Source organism: Syngnathus typhle, linkage group LG20, assembly GCF_033458585.1.
Source record: "Syngnathus typhle isolate RoL2023-S1 ecotype Sweden linkage group LG20, RoL_Styp_1.0, whole genome shotgun sequence".
Taxonomy (NCBI): domain Eukaryota; kingdom Metazoa; phylum Chordata; class Actinopteri; order Syngnathiformes; family Syngnathidae; genus Syngnathus; species Syngnathus typhle.
Window position 1 is genome coordinate 3,864,454 of NC_083757.1, and position 21,046 is coordinate 3,885,499.

Below are 21,046 nucleotides of genomic sequence, written 5' to 3' on the forward strand. Positions count from 1 at the left end.
CAGCAACATTGTTGCAAAGCCATGAAATGAAAAGGCAATACAATTACACAGTGACAAAGCCTGTAGAAGTGGTTTTTAAAAATGCCATCGCTTCGAAGATGTGATATCATTTTTCTTCTCTTATTAAGGCGTTGCGTTACACCCGGGGGGCCAAAAATACTGCTAAACATTTGCTCCCACTTATGTTTCAACATAATAAATTACGTGAAGCGGTGAGTGGTATTTTTTTCCCGCGTCGTATGAAGAATTTAGCTTCAGTTTTCTTTCTCATTTGGTTTTCTGGTCGAGATAAAAACGGGAAAGTCGTAATAAAGCAATTAGGGTAATGGTTGTTTGTGTGACGTGAGACGCGTCAACAACATGGACTCGGAGGACGCATTAGTTGCACCTGCAAAAATCTAATGAGAGCATATTTTGTTTTTGTAGTTTTGAATATTTTGTTGACGATGCTTCTCGGAATGATCCTAATTAGTGCGCTTTTGCTTCACAAACACAGTAAATAGTTTTCATTATTCTAGCCTACCGATTAATTTAAATTGCAATGCATATAAATAGAAACGTATGTGTTTAATTTATTCTGTAATTTTTTTGTTGTAAGATAAAAAAAATTGTAAAAATGTATGCATTTTTTAAAAAAAATACGAATCCCACTTTTTGAATCAAATCAATTAAATGAATTTAAATGCAATTAAATTTGGAGTGACAATACCGTTGACACAAAGTAAATAAATCGTACCTGGATTCTCGTCACTTTTGCAACTTTTCGAAAGTCTGACAAAATGTGCCGTGTGACGACTTCAATCTATTTTCTGCCTTCTCTAATTGCATGTTCTGTCTCCACAGGAGCAAAAGGATCAAAGTTATTCTACTGTGAAGACATCCGCCACACGGATCAGCGTCAACAACCTGAAAGCCGGCACCACCTATGTCTTCCTCATTCGCCCCTTCACCACACCGCCACCCTCCTCCTCACTCTCCTCCTCCCCTCTCTCATCCTCCGTCTCCTCATCTTCCTCCTCCGCCTACCCCTCCTCCTCTTCGTCTTCTTCCTCATCCTCATCCTCACCTTCTCCCATCGACTACGGAGCCTACAGCGCTCCCCTGGAACTGCAGACGTTGGGCGAGTGTGAGTCGTCTTTTAACACCTCCTCCCGGCCGGTCGGCCTTGTCCTGTTCTCTTTCTCCTCGCTCACGCTTCTCAAGCGAGCGCCTCCAGGCAGCCGGTGACTTAAGATGCGGCCCGGGAGGGGGATGCGGGCACGCGGCCAGCCTAAACAATGAGGCGTGCAGCTTGAGTTAGAGAGAGTCAGCAATGTGACAGTGTTTGCGATAATGTGTGAAGATTCCACATTTTATCGGTGAGCTGTGAAACAGTTTGTCTTTGATAACACCTCAGAGTGTCGTTTGGACTCTGCGTGTGTGCTTTCTGCCTTTAACTTCTAATGGAAACAAGCGTTTTTATATTCAGCTATGGGATTTTTAGTGCGGTGCGGCGTCACTTTATACGCAAGGGCAAATTTAGCTAAAAGCTGCTCCGAGCATCCGGCATCTCCTACGTGAGGTCCAAAGACCAAATCGAGCATGGCTCATTTGTTCTTTTTTATTTTGGGCCAAATAGACTGTTAGGAAGAAAAAGGAGTTGACCTTTTTTTGCGTTTCGCAAGAGAGGTCTTTGTTTCACAGTAACTTTCTGGATGATGCCGCTGGCGAGCTGAGAAGTGTTAAACAAGTGATGACCTCAGAAAGTTTTTCAAGCCAGCCAGATTTGAACATACTACACGGCAAATGAAGCTTTTTTTTTATTATCAACAATTTATTTCAATATGTTTTCCAGTGGCGCTGGCATCCAGTGAACAAAGTCCCGTGGTGATTATCGCCGTCGTGTCCGTGGCGGCACTTGTCATGCTTCTGTCGATGGGAGTCGGGCTGCACATCTGGAGGAGGTAAATCGCCTTAGAGAGACGCACACATACACAGGATTATTAATTCTCCATACATAGCACATCCTTGTGTTCTGTCACTCTGGGAGAAAAAAAAAACGACACACAAACCTGCATTTGACATCAACAAACAATGGCTCATCGACTCAATGTGTGTAATCCAGATTACGCTAATCCGAAAATAAAAGGATTCCTTCTATTGAAGCGTCTGTAAATAGCACATTCAAAATGATGCAATAGAACCATATGATGGGTATTTTTTATTTTTTTTTTTAGTTTGAAACAAATATAGATTTTCGGGATGGAAATGTGAAAGAGAGGGACTGTTAGAGTCACAGAAAGGCTGTTTTATTTATTTTTAATTATAATTCTTTATTCTTAATTATATGTATGTATTTTTTATTATATTTATTTATTATTTGATTTATTTATTACTTATTGTAGGTTCATGCTAATATTTGACATAAAAACTGATAATCCTTGCTTTTTTGTGAAAATTCTAATCTTGGGCAGTATACCATCAGATCGTATTAGATACTGCCCATGTGACTGATGCCGGTGAGAGTTGGCAAGTGTCAAATATGCCATCAAAAAAAAATATGATATTACTCGCACTGGACCCGACTTGAGACAAATGTTGAAGGCACAATGATGAGGTCAAGCGGGTGTTGAAATGAGCTCTAGTCAGTCGCGACAACCAACAGACTGGTGCTGTCGATATCTCTTACTCTGTGTATCGCTCTCTCTCTCACACACACACACACACACACAGACAAAGGAATTCACTGGACGGGCTTGACAGACGTGTGCAAAAACCATGCAAAGCCTCACGCGAATGCTTGAGCACCAATGGACAAAATAGATGACAATCTGCCATTTACAGGTTGTTGCTTTGAGGACTGGCAAAATATTCAGTTTATTGAGTAATAATGCTTACTCCCCCCCCCCCTCCTCCCTCCTCCATTTCTTTTCCACCACATTGCATAAAGAAGAGCTCTCCATTGTTCATCACAGCAGCACCATTATCTTGCTCCTTGGGTTTTGTGTGAAGACAAGGAGCGGGAATGGCTTGATGCCTCAATTATCAGGCTCTTGTGTTTGCAAAGAAAGCTGGTTTGAAGACACGGCTGGAGGGTCTCTGATGTAGCGATCTGCTTGCTGACTGGCAAACATGCAAATGAGTCGCCGCGCTCGCACAAAAAAGGCTCGGACGCCGGATGATGATGATGATGATGATGATGATGATAATGGTGTCGCGGCGCCCATCAAAGCTACATCAGAGGCTTCTCACCTTGAAAATCTTAAAGGATGTTTGCTTCGTCTTGGTTATTTTGTAGTTTCTTCTCTGACAATCCAGCTTGGTCACACACACACATGCAATCACACACACGCTGGTGCCTGACAATGTTTGATAGAGCCAATGTTGGAGGGCATTGACCGGACATTCTACAGGAAGCTCAGCCTTGACTGGGCATTGAAAGGGATGGCTTCCCCTTCAGTGGTCACACGGCAGTGTATGATTGTGATTGAGTGGGTGGATGTCTGCTGGGTCAAGGTATCGAGAGATACCAACAGAAATTGGAAAGCGTGACTTGTTTTCATCTGGGTCCACAGCTGTGCAACAAAAAAAATGGCGGACATTTCGGTGGCACTTTTTTCATTTTGCTGGGTTTCAATTCTGCCAATGCAAATATTTGCTGTAGTACTCTTGATGATTTTCCCGAATCTTTTTGCTGTAAGATCCTGACTGCTTCTGATTGGTCAGGCACATAAAAAAGATAATGTAACATGATGCAACTTCTCAAATGAAATCATATTTATCAACTCAATACATTATAATTTTGCATTGCACCAGTAGTCGTTAAATATATCAGGTATTTTTTCTTATTAGTTTGCTGGGATAACGGCGACATAGTTGGCAAAGTAATTAACTGAGTTGGAAAGCATATTTATCTCCCATTCACGTGGGAGCATTTTTGTTTTCTTCTCCCCCCCCCCCCCCCCATTAGATAAAAAGATGTTGTCATCAAAGTAAGGATCAATGACAATTTTATATTCTTGCCAGCAGTGACAATATTTAAATTTGAAGCGGAATTAATGAGTCCAAATGTTTTGCTTTGCCAGCCTTTCAAAGTACTGAAAAGAGCCCCTCCCTCCCTCCCTCCCCTCCCCTCCCCTGCCTCATCCCCTTGTCTTCTTCCCAGCAGCGTCTGCTCAAGCTCCTCCAATGTAACTCCTGCTAGCGTGGTGCTGCTCTCGACATCCTTCTCCACTCTTCCTCCTCCTCCTCCTCTTCTCTCTCCTCTTCCTCCCTTCACACAGCTGATGCCCAGGTACACTTGGCATGCATCCCCCACTACCCTCCCATCCTCTAAATCTTCCTTTTTTTGAGTTCCCTTCAGTCCTCCTGCCATTGCATTTATCCCTGAGTGCTTTCTTTTGCTTTGCTCACATAAATAAAATGCAAATAAGAAATACCGTCCTCTTTTCGTCAAGCTCTTTGGCCCACATCCTTTTTTATAATCTCGGATCGTGTTATGAAATGCACTTAAAAAGTGACTGTTTGAAAGTACTTTTTTTTTTTTTAAATTATATTGTTTCTTTGAAAAGACTTGATGGAAAAGGATTCAAGCTGTGATGATACACACTCTTCCCTCTTTCCTTCCTGCCGAGCTCAGTTGTCTTGTCTCCTCACATTGCGTATTTGATTTTCCATGCTAATTAGCAAAATCCTGTATGACATTTTCCATTGGCTGTGTCGCAAAAATATAACAATATTGTCCAAAGTCAAGTGCAAACTCTCAAAGCTCCCAACTCATATTTATTTTATTGTATTTCCAGTTCCTGGCGAATAATGGACAAGTGTCGCAATACTTTTGTCAATATAATTTTCTTTAAAATGACTTTTTCTGTTTAAAAAAGTACTAGTGGCATCGTTTTACTCAAGAATCAAGTCGCACTGGGGAAAAAACAGCGACATTGAACATCCCGAGTTTTTACTCACCGATATGTTCCTCTGCCTCGAACCCGTCGACGTCTCTCTGATCTTGTTTTTCTCCGTCCCATTATGCCCTCCATCCTCGCTTCTGTCTCGTTCCGCCTTTAGTGCGCTCCCTTGTCTATCAATTCTTGTCTAGCCTCCCTTGTGTGGTCGCTTGTGCCCCGAGGATCTCTGTTGCATGTGTCTGCTGCTTGTGTTTTGACAGACAGGGCCTTGACCTTGTCTCAGACCCCGCTGTTACACAGGCTGAGGGATGTGTCAGCCTCATCCTCGATCACGTCGCCCCACGAGAACACTCACACAGGGACGCAAAAAAAAAAAAAAGGAAACATTGACATCTCTTAAAAATGCACAGCGGTCCCTAACCTTTGTACCAAAGACTGGTTACACATGAAGCAATATTTTGACAAAAAAAAAAAGGCTGACAAACAAATAAAAACCTTTTAATAAATCCGCAGCTCACCATGATTTTATGCAGTGTGAAATGGATTCTGGGAAATATTTTATTGCTGAAGCCACAAAAAAAACATTTTTTTTATATTTTCCCAATATCATTTAAAGTCATACTTTGCCAAAGTTGTTTGATTCATTTCGTAAGAACTTATTTTTAAACTTATATATATATATTTTTAAATAAAACGATCGCTACTAAACATAAAATGATGGCAAGCATTTTATAAAACAATCCTTGTCATGTTTATTTTTTTATTTTTTTTAGCCTCAAGGATCCTTCTTTTTAACAACTCTGCTGGGTCTGTTTAATTTTTACCCTCCATTGATTTATGCTCCCTTTCCACTTTGTTGTTCCATGAAATGTGGTTACCTGACACAATTATGATCCCTGTCAATGCATGGAATGATTGCATCTATAAAACTCTGTTGATCTGTTATATAAACCCCAAACTCTGAGTGCTATTTTGTGGAATACATTTTGCTTATATATTTCTAAGCATGTCGTTACTGAAGGTTTACAATTTTTGCCTGCCATTTTGTAATCCAAGAACCAGAATGTCTGCTCATCACTTTTTAATCTGTTTTTTTTTTTTTGGTGTGTGCTAAGGTTAAGACAAGTTTAAATTTCCCTCCAAGCCAAAGAGGACAGCCAGTCAGAATAAATAAATGTTGCTAGTGGCGAAGGAGTTGTGCAGGATGCATAATCTCAAGTGTGTGTTCAACAATAGTGTATTTATTCCGCTTGGGTCGGTGTGTGACTTGCTCAGTCAAATCAAGCAGAATTTCCACTCATTCAGCCTCAGATCCATCTCTTGCAAATCACTTCCATTGCATCACGGGGGGGCCTTTCGGAATGACTCTTCTGTATCTTCCATCACGCCAGTCGAAGCTCTCATCTTTTCTCTCCCTCATCTCACAGTTATTGCACATTCCATGTAAACGACTGCAAGATAAACAGCGTCTGGTGCTTGTTTGTGTCTCCCGACTGGGATGGAACTCTGATGTGTTTTTTTTTGTTTGTTTTTTTTAGACAATGCGGCTACAGCAAAGCCTCTCAAGAAGGAGACGAGGAACTTTACTTCCAGTGTAAGTGGCGCTTGTACTTTTCCGCTCTTCTGTGTTCCACACGAAGGCCTTGAGTGCAATGGTATTAATTCTTCATTCTAACTCTGCATGCTTAGTTTAACTTTGATGGAACAGATTGGGTGAAGTGCACAGCAGAATGTGATAGAAAGAAGGGGAAGTCAAAAGTGAGAAAAGCTGTTGTCTATTTCTTTTTTTGTAAATCCTTGCTCACTTAGTTCCCAGTAGGCTTTTTTTTTCTGGACAGTGACTGAATGGGGGTAGTCTGACATATCTCTTCCTGTTTGCATGTGTGTGTGCACGGCAAAGCTTTGCTTAAGTGGTAATTGTGTGCTTAGAGTTTTCCATTTGCGTGCGCACAGTTTTGTAAATGTAGTACGTGTGTGCATGCTCATTTGCGTTATTTAATCTCCCAGCATGCCGAGCCCTCAGGAGGGGTTTCAGAGAACTGTGCTTGATGAATAATGAGCCAAAGCCATGCGGCTGGGAATTAAATCTGCCCAAACAAAGACACGCCAGAAGCTGACGCACATGCACACATTTGGCCTGCTTTTCAAAAAAAAAAATGGAGAACATGGACACACACATAAATAAGGCTCTAAGATGTATTTCTGTTCGCTTTACCCAGCACGCACACATTGAATTCACATGAGGCAATTTCTGAGCGGGCTGCATTGCAAGATGAAACTTTTGATTATCATTTAATCGCTTATGGAAACTACGCAAACAAAAGTATTGGGACACGGCTAATGTGAATGGGGGTTAATTGCCAGGATTTTTTGTTAGTGACCCACAAAGCAAGTGCAGAATCAGTACTCATCTGCAATCTACTTTAATAAACCAGATTTAGATATTGTTCAAAGTGATTGCATGGGGGGAAAAAAAATGCAAGAGCAACAGAAAGGAAAAGCATCAGGGGAAATCATTGGGAAAATAGAATGGAGATAGCAAGATATGATAATCCTATTGGATTTTGGCTTTTTTTATTTTTTTGTCTAGGACAGCCATTGGCCCCTGGTGGTCCGTTGGCTTGCACCATCGCTGTGTGCAATGTGAATTAGGTCCAACTTGTAACAATTTGAATCAAACCGTGCCCACAGATGTGCCCATTCAGTTGGTTCTGACGGAGCCGGGCTAAAAAATGGCAGCTCTGCCCCACCTGATTGCTTTCATGTTCTCTTGCCAGTGCTGGGCTTGGGTGCTCCCGCGGTGGCTGAGATGATTTGCGAGTGAGCATCTGAGCATTTTGGTAAATACACCAAATTAATCAACAAAAATTGTTCTTGTGGAAAAAAAAAAAGACAAAAAATGCTGGATTAATTGGGTTTCATGTTCACTCTGGATTTTTTGCTTCTGAATAAATCGTTATAAATATTTGCGGACTATTCAGGACTTAAACAGCCGTCGCTTCTGGCAGTGACACAGTTAACCCTGAGACTAATCAGCCAAGGACGCGATGAAGCATGTCGAGACTACGTCGCTGAAGGTTCCCAGCCATTCCCGGGCTTATGTTTCACGGCCGCCGGCATCTCCTTTAAGCTACCCTCGTGTTTGAAACCCCAATTTGACAAGAGAGGAGCCTTCGATCTCATCTTTTGCTTTAAATTGAAAGGGTTTTCCTTTTCTTTCTAATAAGCAACCAAGCTTGATTTGTCAGCGCGCACACAAGCATGTATGCGAGTGCGACTGGATCAATAAGCCGTTATGAGGCCACCGGTATAGGATCCCTCAGGTCGATCCAAAGCTGTAATCACATTTCAAAGCTCCTGTCCAGCTTTTTGGAAACTACCTGGCCTTTTCCTGGAACATTATCTTTAACGTGCGGTAACAAAGGTCATCTAATTGAGAGCCGCTTTCTGCCGGTTAATGGTTATTGGCTGCGTGCTGGCCACTTGATTTGCTAGTTGTTAGTGCTTGGTAAACACAACTGGCACTTGATAAAGGAAAACAAGAGTCTGGCTGTGAAAATAGGTTGATGTTCGGGGGTTTGTTTAGGGTGGAGAAACAGTTTGGGTTCAATAGGACTGCTTCAATTATCTGCAAAAATGTTCCGTTGTCTCATTAAGTTCACAGCAGCTCTGTTGAGGTCCTTGAGTGAAATTATCCGAGGTGATTGCGTGTGATTACTTGTTTGGATTTTCAACAGAAGGTGGATTTTAGCCCATGGATGCTTATAATCACTCCAATTTTGGCTTTTTGTTCAAATATCTTAATGTTATGAGGGTTTTGTTTGGAGGACTTTTCTGCTGACGTCTATTTTGTCCTCGTTTCAATTGAAGATTATGATTCATTTTCCAAATGACGTGTGTGTTGGTTAGATAACATTTTGAGGCGAGTGGAAAGACAAAAAGCCTGCTTGAGGGTCCCTGTCTGTGATTTGTCTAAAGCCTTGTGGAAGGAACCCAGAATCAGACTTAAGCAGTCTGAGCCTTTCATCTTGCCACCTCCAGAGTTTGGCAAGGTCAAATCAAGAGATTTAAAGAGGGGAAAAAAAACGATGTTATTGACAAATGAACATTGTAAATATTTTTTTTTATTGTTGGTCATGTTTATTTGTGCACTGATGGGCACTTTTTTTTTTTATCTATTCAGTCAAGATTCCCACACGGAGGACTTACATTGACCCGGAGACGTGTGAGGACCTGCTCCAGGCTATTCACGCCTTTGCCAAGGAGTTGGACAACTCCAGCATCAAGATTGAAAGAATTGTCCACACAGGTAATGACTCAACAAAAAACCACTTTGATGGTTGTCCAATGTCAAAGCTCTACTTTGTTTTCAGGTCTCTTTTTCTGTCCCGCTTTGTAAGACTGCTTGACCTCTGCTTGTCTTTGTCTCCCTAAAAGGCGACTTTGGGGAGGTGTGTCGCGGCTGTCTCAAGCTCCCCAGCAAGCGAGAGCTGCCGGTGGCCATCAAAACGCTACGAGCGGGCTGCTCGGAGAAACAGCGACGCTCGTTCCTCAGCGAGGCCGCTATCCTCGGGCAGTTTGACCACTCCAATATTATCAGACTCGAGGGCGTCGTCACCAGTGGTAAGGGAAATCTGACGGCAAAATGAAGCTTAATATCCAAGGATCAAAATGTAAGGAAAGAAATGAAAGTCGAAAGAACGCTCTGGACTGCAGAAGAAAAAGAATGCAAAAAGCTTCCAGACACTTCAACATCTCACGCACGGAGGGAATCAACACTCACAGCGAGGAAGGCCACATTGCACGACGGAATAGGTGTAAGAGCGTATATAGCAAGTGGACGCCCCACGCTAGCAGCCGAGCGACATAAGGGCCCAGACAGATAGCGATTGACGCCCCGCTGTGAAAACAGGATGGAAAAATAAACTTGAGGCAGGAAAGAGATGCGAGATGATCCGCCATGAGGTGGAGGTTAATGGCAAAGGCAGGTGAGAGGCGACGCTTAAAGACTTTGTAAAGTTTCTGTGATGCTGCCATGTGTGGACGGGCATGGGCAGGGTGCCCGGATACACTGTGCTCAGCGGGGTGGCAGCAGATGTGCGGGGTACAGTAATTGGTGCGAGAGACTCAGTGGGACCCTGGGATATGTTCCAATCTCACACACGCACACACAATTGGTGTGCATGGTAGCCAAACGTGCACTTCGATTGAATTGCAAACACACCTGCAGAAATAGCACACACACGGGCCGTCTGGTGTGACAAGAGTAAGTACTGCTAACGTCTAAGTTAGTAGCATTGCAAAGACATTAAGAAATATATTTTAGGTTCATTACAATTTGAAAGTTGGCTTGATCATACTTGCAAGTCTGTATTTGCCAGTCGAAGTATTTTTACTCCGCAGTGGCAGCTCCACCCTTAGGTCATAAATCAATATTAAATAACTACATCCCATTCGGAATAGAAATAAAATAATAAGAAAAAATAATAGAATTAAAAACACTTATGTAAATATAATAAATAAAAATATTCAAATAATAAATAATAATAAAAATGTGGGATAGGCTCTAGCATGCCCGCGTTAATCTATGAAAAGAAATTTGGAATAGAAATAAAATAATAAGAAACACATAATAGGATTAAAAACAAATATATGAATATAATAAATGAAAATATAAAAATAATAAAATAAAATAAAAAATATGGGATAGGCTCTAGAACGACCACGACTCCCATTAATCTATGAAAAAGAAATCAGTCAATAATTTGTCAATAAGATTAATATACTCCTGTAAAATGTGCAATGAAGGAAAATTAGATGTCGAATGAATAATTTTAGCCCTTGTGCATATTATTGCAAAAACATTACTCCATTCTTTGGAATTTAAGGCCCATGGAGCCATTTACTAGAAATAGAAAAGCTCCCTCCTCTCAAGCGTCTTTCATGACCCATTCGCTTTACCGTTTTCCAAACAGTGGCAAGATTACACGTAATAGGATTAAAGAAATAGCCATGAGTTGTTTTCTTACCTTTTTCGAAAGCAACCGCAGAGGAACTTGTTGCAGTAAAAGTGGCGCTCATACATTTGCTGATTGCCAGTAGCTATTTTCGACCTTGCCCGCAATGGCCGCGTGATTTGAGATGTATGATCCAATTATGGCTTTTACACGTGTCGCTCAGCTCAGCCATTTTTATCTGATGAAATGTTAAAGGTATACACACTTTGAATGAAATATGTTTTGGAAAATGTGCTCCTTGAATACTTAACGTCGGAAAGAGGCGACAATCCGAAAGGTCCACCTTAAACTCTCCTCAATTTATTTTATAACTAGTGAAATCCCCTGAGAGGTTTTATGGAGCGAAATTCTTTATTGTCTATTGACAGCATTGGTGTTTATTAAATGATGAACTTTAAAATTTTATGACAGATTATTTCACTCGTCATAAAAGTTGCCAAAGTACACAATAGTGTCCCCGCAGTGAATACCGTGGGGCATTTAAGTCGAGAAACTAATAACAATCGTGAAACAATTTGAGGAGAGAGAGGAAGACGGATCAAACCTAAACTAATCGCCCTCGCTGAAAAAGCCAATTCAGCCAATTTGTTGGAACTTTTATTTGAATGGCAAAGCACCAAGCTGCCAATACTTCTAGCTATTTAAGGGAATTGAAAATCCAATTAAATGCAAAAATTCACTTGACCATCAAGCCACATGGATTATTAATTTGAAGACTAACGATATCCTCTTTGTGCCGAGTCCCTAACACTTGCAATCGAGTCGATTCTAAAGCTTTTGGGAGGTGTCAATTTCTCCCTTGTTTATTATTTGCAGCAGTGCTTGGTCCCTTTGCCGATGATTACAATCACCTTTTAATACTTTTCTTTTGCTCCATGGTCTGTAAAAGCTGTCACGAACAAGTGTTTTAAAAATCTATTATTATATCGATTATTCCATCGATTAATCGAATAATCGGAAAAAATATTTTGCATTAAAATACATTGTTAAATATACTGAATACAAAAAAATATTTGGACCATCCTAAGGTAAAAAAAAAATGTCTCTAAACAATCAATTATTGTTGAATAATCAATTTCTTGTCTATTAATCGGTTAGTTTCGACACATTTTCTCCTTGTTTGTTGCCTTGTTCCTATTTCAGTCTTAGATCTCCTAACAATGCATTCCAAAACATTGCTGGATCGCTGCCTCCTGTGTGTCGCTGTGGAGCGTGTGGGTGTTTTGTGTAATGTACAGGAACAATCACCTGGATCTTGCGTTTATCCTCACACACATGTACGTGCGAGTGTGGAGTGAGTGTTTAAGGGTGCTTAAACTTGCTGAGACAGCCAAGGCATCACACAAGTTCTTCCAGCTTCACCACAGTTCACTGAGTGAAGAATGGCTTTGCCACAAATCCCGCAGTGCTGCCAAGAAGACTAGCCTCGCTTTATTTATTCTCCCTTCCATGCCCGTACAGCATGTACTTTCCCCCTTCCTCTATATTCAATCTCAATTTAATTTGTCCTGTTTTGTTTGTGCTCAGGTAACACCATGATGATCATAGTTGAGAGCATGTTCAATGGTGCCTTGGACTCCTTCCTTAGGGTAAGTCAGTCTATTTGATATTCAAGGCAGACATTCCCGAGCATAAAAGCAGCAGAGTGGAAACAAAACAAAAAGGCGAACTATAATTAGAGCAAATGTGATTAACAGATTTTTCCTTGTGACAAAATATAAAATACTATAATGTAACCTTGTTGGTAATAAAAAGTGATTAATCAACTCAAGCAGTTCTTGAGTGATCAACAACCAGCATATTTATTTATTGCGTAACTTTATTTATAGCTCCTAACCTATTGGTAATAGCTGAGCCTTGAGTTAAGGAGCAATATTGCTAAAAAAAAAATATTAAACCTGTTTTCAACATGTATATTGTGTATGACGGAAAGTATTCATGATTGCACACAAGTGAAGCATTTTTGCTTAGAGATGCTTCTACTGTGTTTTTCTGAACCACCAATGTGACTTAATGGCCTGTTTTTATCCTCCTTAATGCCGAAATGCCAAGTCATTCCTCATTTTCTGTTCTTTTTCCCTTTTAACGCTCGAAATCACAGAAACATGAGGGTCAGTTGAGCGTAATGCAGCTGATGGATATGTTGACTGGAGTGGCATCAGGGATGAAGTACCTTGCCGAAATGGGCTTTGTTCACAAACGCCTGGCTGCACACAAGGTAAGCGAACAGGTGGTGGCGGTGGGCGGTAATAGACTACAGTGTGGAGCTTGATGTATGTCTCAAGTTAGCTTTTTTTTTTTTTCCGTCGGCAAGCTCGGAGAATACAATTTGTCCTTGTCTCGGACCGTGTTTGACAGTCATTTGTCAGTAGCTTATTTGAGGAATACATGAAGCTGAAAATGACAAGACAATGCTGTCAAAATCATTTTGGCATGAGGGTTTGCTCTGTCACTTCGTTGCTTTTTTTTTTTTTTTTGAAAGAACGAGCCGAGCTGTCAAAACTGCAAGCATACTTGTTTTGTAAACAATCAGTCCTTAGTACAGGAAGAGTTTTGTCCACTCAGACTTAAACGTTGTCCCTGGTTCCTAATCAAATGAATGTTTGTGTAGGTTTTGGTGAATGCAAATCTGGGTTGCAAGGTGTCTGGCTTCAGACCTCTTCAAGAGGATAAGATCGAAGCAATCTATACTACACTGGTAAGAAAAAGGTTTCTTTTTATGCTAAATTTGGAACTCATTAAACACCCTGAAGATCACTCTTGCACGCCTGTTATGTTTTTTTAATGAGATTTGGATCAAGTCATTAGCTGTCAGGGTTTTTTTGAGGTCACACATTTTTGAAATAATGAAAACCGTGAGGGAGGGGGAGGAGATATAAGCTTTTACGGGATGACGGGGTTCAACCAAAGGTGAATTTTTGATTTGCCGATTTGTCCTCTGTTATTAACTAGCATGGAGGGAAGAGTGTGGTGCTGTGGACCGCTCCAGAAGCCATCCAGTACCATCGCTTCTCATCTGCTTCAGATGTCTGGAGCTTTGGTATCGTCATGTGGGAGGTCATGTCTTACGGGGAGAGACCCTACTGGGATATGGGGAACCAAGATGTAAGTGCACTCAGATTAAATAAATATATATATTTCTAATATCTGGTCATTCAATGAATTCAAATAATAAAGAAAAAAAAGTATTATTATTATTATTATTATTTTATGTATTCATTTTTTATTTAAATTTAAAAAAAATGTTTTGGGAATTTGCGTTCATCGTTTCAGATGAAATTCATTTAAGAACACTATTTTTATTTTGCAATTCCATTTGCATGAAGGGACGCCGTGTCCATAAGCTAGCCAGGATCTTATTAACAGAAAAAAAAAGAAGCTGCAGCCGCTCTGAAAGCTTTTTCCAAGGCCTAAGCCCCCACTTTAGGTCTGGCATCAGCTCCATAACCAATCCTGTTTTCTCCTAAGGAAGCGCTGACCTCCTTCCAGTGGCCTCCGCCTGTCCCTCCTCCAGTGCCATCATGTTCTTAGAAAGTGTTGAAAAATCCCTCGCTTACATTCATCTTTTTCTGGAAAATGCAAAGGTTTTTTTTTTTCTATTCCGAGGCTTGAAGAGATTGCGGTCGATCGGACCCCCCCGCTGCTATTATTTCCGAGTGAATAGAGAGGCTCGCTCACTTTTACTGTTCAGCCCTCGCTTTTTTTGCGCCTTAAAATACTTCCATTTTACTTTCTAGTCCAAGTCCGAGTCCTCTTTGGATAATTTGATACAATAATACCGACTATTAAAAGACGACAATAAATCTAAAAGATCTATCTTGCTGTTGTGCGTAGAAAATGCAGTCAGCATAATATGCAGGTGCAACCCATTATTTCTACGTTCCAATTTTTAATGTCCAAAATTAATATGCATTAGATAATCAGCGGGTGCAAGCAATCTTTTTTTTTGGTGCTCTCTCACAAAGCACGACAAAGTTTCCTCCCCGGCCGTGTGCATATTATCAAAGTTTCCATTTGCGAGGGCAAAGGGCACAAAGCTTGTCGAGCGCCCCGGAATATTAATCGGCGTTGAATTGATACATTATATCATAACGGCATTGTTGCTTGGCCTGTCCACCTGTAATTCATTGTGCCCTTTACTCGGCTGGCTTTGATTAAATGGAAAATGTCAAATGCTGAAAAGCATTTTATGAATGCTCTTTAGAGAGGCGGGAGCTTAAGCAGGCCGAATAGGGGGAGGAGATTGGCAAGATTGAGAGACGCTGGAGTGTTTTAGGAAATAATGCAGCTGATATATGTAATTTAGACCCTGACTTTTATTTCCTCCTTTCAGCAGAGTGTAGTTCTTAGTGATTCAAGAGAGGGTTAGATAAGATGAAATCCCCAGTGAGGTGTTATGGTGAATGGTTTTTGAATGGGCTCGATGGAGGAGAAAGGACCATTGAGGAAGTCTAGAGGGACGTCCCAACTTATTGAAGTGGACTACAAAGATGGAGGCCAAATTAATACTTCGTTTGTTTTATTTCCCATTGCCTGTGCTGTAGGTGATCAAGGCCATTGAAGATGGCTTCAGGCTGCCTGCGCCGGTCAACTGTCCAACGCATTTGCATCAATTGATGCTGGACTGTTGGCAGAAGGAGAGAACGGAGAGACCCACCTTTAGTCAGATCCATTCGGCGCTCAACAAGAGCATTCGCTTGCCTGACGCCATCGGCTCCTCCACGTTGGCACGAAGGTCGCATCCCGTTATAGAAGCTTCGCAAACATCTTCTATAGACTCATAGATCATTTTGTTCTTCTTCCAGGACCTTGAGTTCCTCCATAACACTAGCAGAAAGGCCGCTACCAACCTTCCCATCATTTAGCTCAGTAGGCGAATGGCTGGATGCAGTGGACATGGGCCGATACAAGGACAACTTCACTGCCGCGGGATACTGCTATTTGGAGTCGGTGGCACGCATGACCGTACAGTGAGTAGAGCTGCGTCTCCTTCTCGCGGTGACCTTCTAGCTTGAGTTTCTCTTGCACCAAGGTTATGGCCTGTATGTTGCCGATTTCACTTTGAAAGGAATTTCAAACAAAGGCCATACCGAGGTAGTAATGGATTTCTATGACTAATGTATGAGCAAGGTAAAAATATATTAGCATAAAAGTACTACATTGAGTTATAGATTTGGGTTGGACATTTGTGACAATTACCGTATTTTCCGCACTATAAGGCGCACCTAAAAACCTCCAATTTTCTCAAAAGCCGCCTTATAATCCAGTGCGCCTTATATATGGACCAATATGGATTCATGGATGAGGACTAATTTATTAAAGTAAACTTTACGTGTTTATTTTGTGTGTTGTGTGATATTAACGTTTGAAGAACGTTGAGTTATTCATATATTGTTATATATATATTTGTTTTCACTATTTCGAGTGTTACTATATTGTGATTGCGTTTGAGCAACGTTGAGTTATTCATTCTATGCGCCTTATATATGGACAAAGTTTTAAAATAGGCCATTCATTGAAGGTGCGCCTTATAATCCGGTGCGCCTTATAGTGCGGAAAATACGGTAATGGGCATTTAGCTTTTCAAATTAAGAACAGTTTTTCATCTCCCAATCTTTATTGAACCAAGGCACATGAGAAATCTCATGGCAAAGCACCAAAGTCACAAAACGCTATCTTGTAGTATATATTAAGTGAATTCATCGTTTTGCCAAAACTGAACGTGTGTGTTTGCAGAGATGTACTGAGCCTTGGCATCACTTCCCTGGAGCACCAGAAGTTGATCTTGGCTGCTATCCAGACCCTAAGAGCCCAGGTCATCCAAATGCACGGACGCGGTGTTCAAGTCTAACAGACGGCTGCTCGCTCACACGTACGTGCAGATGCTGGATGATGGGGTGGTGGAGACGAGGCAAGAGAGACTGACTGTCTTTCCGAATGACGGACAGATCAAAAGACCTTGCGCTCCTCTATTTACTCCTCTTTCCCATTCTTCCACTTGCCTTCTGCAATCCTTCCTTCCTTTTTACGATCAAGCCCCCCCCATCCTCCGAGACAAGCACCGGTCTCTTCGGTGATTGGGGGGGGATGGCAGAGGAGTGATGTCATGTGACTTTTTTGGTGACCTCTATCTGCACTTTGACCTTCAAAAACTGTGTCAGCTAAATCGTCCTGGTTCGGAATCAGCGAGTCAAGACAGAAATATAGTCCAGAATGGTGACTGCTGAGCAGAGAAAGACTCCAAAAGGACTACTTTTCCCTCTTTTTATTAGTTTCTTTCTTCTTCTTTTTTTTTTTTTAAAGTACTGCTTACTGGCCTTGAGTCAAGACTGACAGACACTTCTCCACTGGCTGATTTCACGTGAAATCTGAAGGGACATAATCTAAGGATGTGAAATAGCATCACTTTGCCAGAAGTGATCTCATATCAGATGGTAAAGGGATATCTCTGAATATTAAAAATGGCAGCCTTGTAATCCGCCGACTCAAAGCAGCAGCTGTCAATAGTTATAAAGTCTGAGTTGTCCCGTGCAAAAAAAAAAATAAAAGCTCTAACAAGTTTGGATTTAGTATTTAAATGAGGCTTGCAGAAATACTTTAAATGAATGGGGGCTGATGTACTACTACAGTAAAGTGTGCTGACAGGCCTAAATGGAGCTAGAGCCTGGGGAATGATGGAATGAATTTTCAGGAATATCGGCCTGCTTTTTTTTTTTTTTCGACCCATGGGGACAAAAAAAAAAAGCTGGCAGGAGTCTGGGAAAAGAGTTGTGTGTTTGATCACCCTTAATTTATGTCACTGTCTCTTCCAGTACTTTTTCTTCTCTTTATCTTCCAAACTGTCTTCTATGTGCAAATGAAATATTTAATTTCCCCTTTCGCCTGGATGTCATCTTGTAATCTTCTCCCTCTCTGTGATACTCAGGTCAACTCTGGAAGATGACCCAAATCTCATATTTATTTCTTTAACAATAATTTTTAAAGAGGAGGTTAGGGTGGTTAATTTAAAATATTTAATGTAAATGGGGGGAAAACAAAATAGTTTGCTAATTCTATGAGTGTGACATATTGATCATGTTGCATACGAGACTACCAATGGAGGATGTTAGCTGTCTGCACACAGTATCTGTGTATTCATGAACAGTTTAGTCTGTTTTCATTGGTTGTGGCGTGTGTGAATACAGTATTAGAATGTCATCTTATATATATTTTTTTTCGATTACAGGTTTTCCCCATTACTGTTGGCTATCACGTTTGGTGTTTGTGTACAGTGATCTGCCCCCCCGTCACCTTTTCGAAGCAGATTTGAAAGGGAGCGTTAGTCGATTTCACAATTTTTTTTGATGGGACTAATGTTAAAACCGGTTTGTATTTGCTACAAAATACAGTTTGCGTCGTTTTGCTTGTTCTCGTTTGTCTCTCTTAGTAATTGTCATAATAAAGAAACTCAGGCGGACAGCTGGCAAATTTTTATTTGTCAGCCGACTGCGAGGCCTCACGATTCAACAGTCACGGTTAAATACGACGAAAGCAGCTTACGAAGAAAATGCATCCTCATGCACAAAAAACAATTCTGGGACCTTGTTGCTAGAATGAATGAAATGTAAACCGATCTCCCCATCTCTTACCATTATATGTTTAATACTGTAAATATGTATTTGAAAATGCTAAATCTATTTTTATAATTTGTTTGAAGAACAATGTGTTGAATATATCTTCTCACTGTGTACGGGGTAATTCGTTTGACTTTAGGGCCAAGGCCGACAAACTCTGGTGTTTGGAATATTTAAAAAACAAAAAAGATGACATTTTTGTTAGTTTTTGATGATTTTTACCCATTGGAAGAAATTCTGATGGATGTTACAATTACAAACTGTGTTATTAAAAAATCTACAATATAAGCGAATGTATTATTCATAATATAGTGGTTCATGAAGCAATTATGAAGCTTTACTTTCCCAGAAAGAAAAATCCAAAGACCTAAAAGAAACTTTGCTTGGAGTTTGTCCGTTGTTCGCAAACTAAACTCGATTATTTATCTTTCAGCAATCCATTGCCTTCCTCTCGCTCCCTCTCCAATTAAAAGCACGCTCTTATTCTTACTGCAAAGAAACGGGCCAACGGCCTTCAGAACAAACTCATTCTTCACCCATTAAGTCTACCTGAGCTGCTTGTGCTTGGATCTGTTACAAGGTTAATGCCTTTAATCCATTTAGTCTCAAATTCAACTTTTTTTTTTTTCCACCAAGGATACTTTTCCAAGTTCATGGCTCTCTCTCACACTCTGGCTACATTAACATGTGAACTTACTAAGTCGCTCACTCTGGGAATGAGGTTATATTACTTACTACTTTATTATGCAACAGCCACAGTTCGACCAGTGCTAAGCGTATGGGAAATTATTTCGAATGTAAATTAGCATCATGCTGGACTGCTCCGGGCTTTTGTGTGGGCGTGTGGACGGGCATGAGTGCCGTATGCTTTCAAGCCTGCTCCTTGCATGTGGATGATATTATAGGCCTCCTGTGCATTTCGTGTGTTTTAACAAGGGATTTGGAAAAAGGAATTCTATTTTTATTTATTTATCCAACACAGCGGCGGTGGCAGCAATCCATAGTTTTTATATTGCCGTCTTATTGGCATTGCGGATTGGAGTTTGAGACTTAATGAATTTCATCTCCGAGCGTTGGAGGGCTGCGGCTTTCGGCGACTCCCACGCAATCAAACATTCCCGCCGCCGCTCGCTGTTTGGCGGACCCCGACGAAGCTGCATTGAAACTTCCGAGTGCAGATAAAAAAACTGATTTTGGTACTTTGAGGCTTATCTGAGATTCTATATTAGCGATTTAATGTGATTTAAAAAAGAGGTTAAGCTCTAATGCAAGGGTGTCAGACTCATTTTCATTTGTTATGCATCGTGATGTTGCTGATACGAGAGATTTATGAATTTGATTATTTTAACGCCTTGACGTCAACATGCTCAAGGCCAGCACATTACAAGCGACTGTTTTCCCTTTTGCTACAATGGATATTTATTTATATATTGATGTTATTTCAATGTTATTCAACCTTGAATCTGCATCATTTGCCCTTTGTGCTTCATCTCAATTACTCTGCCCTTTATCACGTTAGTTTTGAATCAAATATTCCGATTTATACGGGAATTCATTCAACCGATTTTTTTTTTTACAAATGAAAATCTATTAAATATGACTGGAAGAAATGTCAGGTACAGATTTAAAGAGGCCCATGGGAAAGCTGAGATGCAGCTTTTCCGCTCTTGTGATTAATGATTAAAGCAATCACAATAAAAAAGGGAAGCACCATCCACCTCTAAACCAGTTTGAAGGGGAAATAGTTGCTCCTGTCCTTTTATTTTCCAAAGCGTGCCATAGCTCAAATCGGCTTTTGGAAATTAATCCTTGCATTATGGTGGGAGTGCGTAAACAAACCTATTAAGTAAGGGGGGTTTGTAACGCTTTTCTAGGTAAAAGCTTGTTTCTCCACAGAGAGATGAAGGTTATGCATGCTTCTGTGAATGTGCTCTGGGAAAAAACGAAGGGAACAAAGTGGCAAGGGGGGGCTGACGAAGGAAACCAAGCAGCAAAATGCAAGGCAAACCCTCAGGGAAGAAGATCGTCGCGGCTTTTTAACAGCTTGATCTTAAACCACCTCGCTCTGTCTGGCCTAGGTCCAGCTTATGCTTGGCTTTGTCTTTCCCGAGCTTCACTCAGCCACTTTGCCCGAGTGGCAAAAAGTCATTGTCTGCAAATCCTCCTTCACTGCTTCCCATCGTATCCCTCCACTGAGATGTACTTATACGAGGCGGCGTGGGTTCAGTCTGACAAAATCTGAACTTCCCACTGAGCCAAGATTAAACTCTAAGTGACCGCACTGACAACTTCTCTCTGTGTAGTTGGCTCCTATCTTCCTTTTTGGACAGTTTTAACACCCATCTATCTCACGGCCTCCCGAAACTCTCCTTGAGAGCACTTTCCGGGCCGATCTAATAGCCTGTATGTTACCTCTCCGTGTCACGACATTTACTATACAGGCTATTTATCACTGTCCTCCGTCACGGCTTTTCTGCATCATCCATCATAGATATTTCCCTCTTTGCTGCTTTCAAGACCACGAGTCCTT

At 41.0% G+C, this 21,046-nt stretch overlaps 1 protein-coding gene across 1 annotated transcript in view; it reads left to right on the forward strand.

The window, feature by feature from the left end:
- Nucleotides 1-18,804, forward strand: part of LOC133144849 (ephrin type-A receptor 7-like) — a 58,884-nt gene extending 40,080 nt beyond the window's left edge. The window contains exons 5-17 of the mRNA XM_061267822.1: nt 844-1,126; nt 1,835-1,943; nt 6,425-6,480; nt 9,070-9,195; nt 9,324-9,509; nt 12,431-12,492; nt 13,005-13,121; nt 13,515-13,601; nt 13,856-14,008; nt 15,448-15,638; nt 15,709-15,873; nt 16,640-16,775; nt 18,129-18,804. Of these exons, the coding sequence (XP_061123806.1) occupies nt 844-1,126; nt 1,835-1,943; nt 6,425-6,480; nt 9,070-9,195; nt 9,324-9,509; nt 12,431-12,492; nt 13,005-13,121; nt 13,515-13,601; nt 13,856-14,008; nt 15,448-15,638; nt 15,709-15,873; nt 16,640-16,754 (1,650 nt within the window). The 3' untranslated portion in view covers nt 16,755-16,775; nt 18,129-18,804. The remainder of the gene's footprint in view (nt 1-843; nt 1,127-1,834; nt 1,944-6,424; nt 6,481-9,069; nt 9,196-9,323; nt 9,510-12,430; nt 12,493-13,004; nt 13,122-13,514; nt 13,602-13,855; nt 14,009-15,447; nt 15,639-15,708; nt 15,874-16,639; nt 16,776-18,128) is intronic.
- The last annotated feature ends 2,242 nt before the right edge of the window (nt 18,805-21,046 follow it).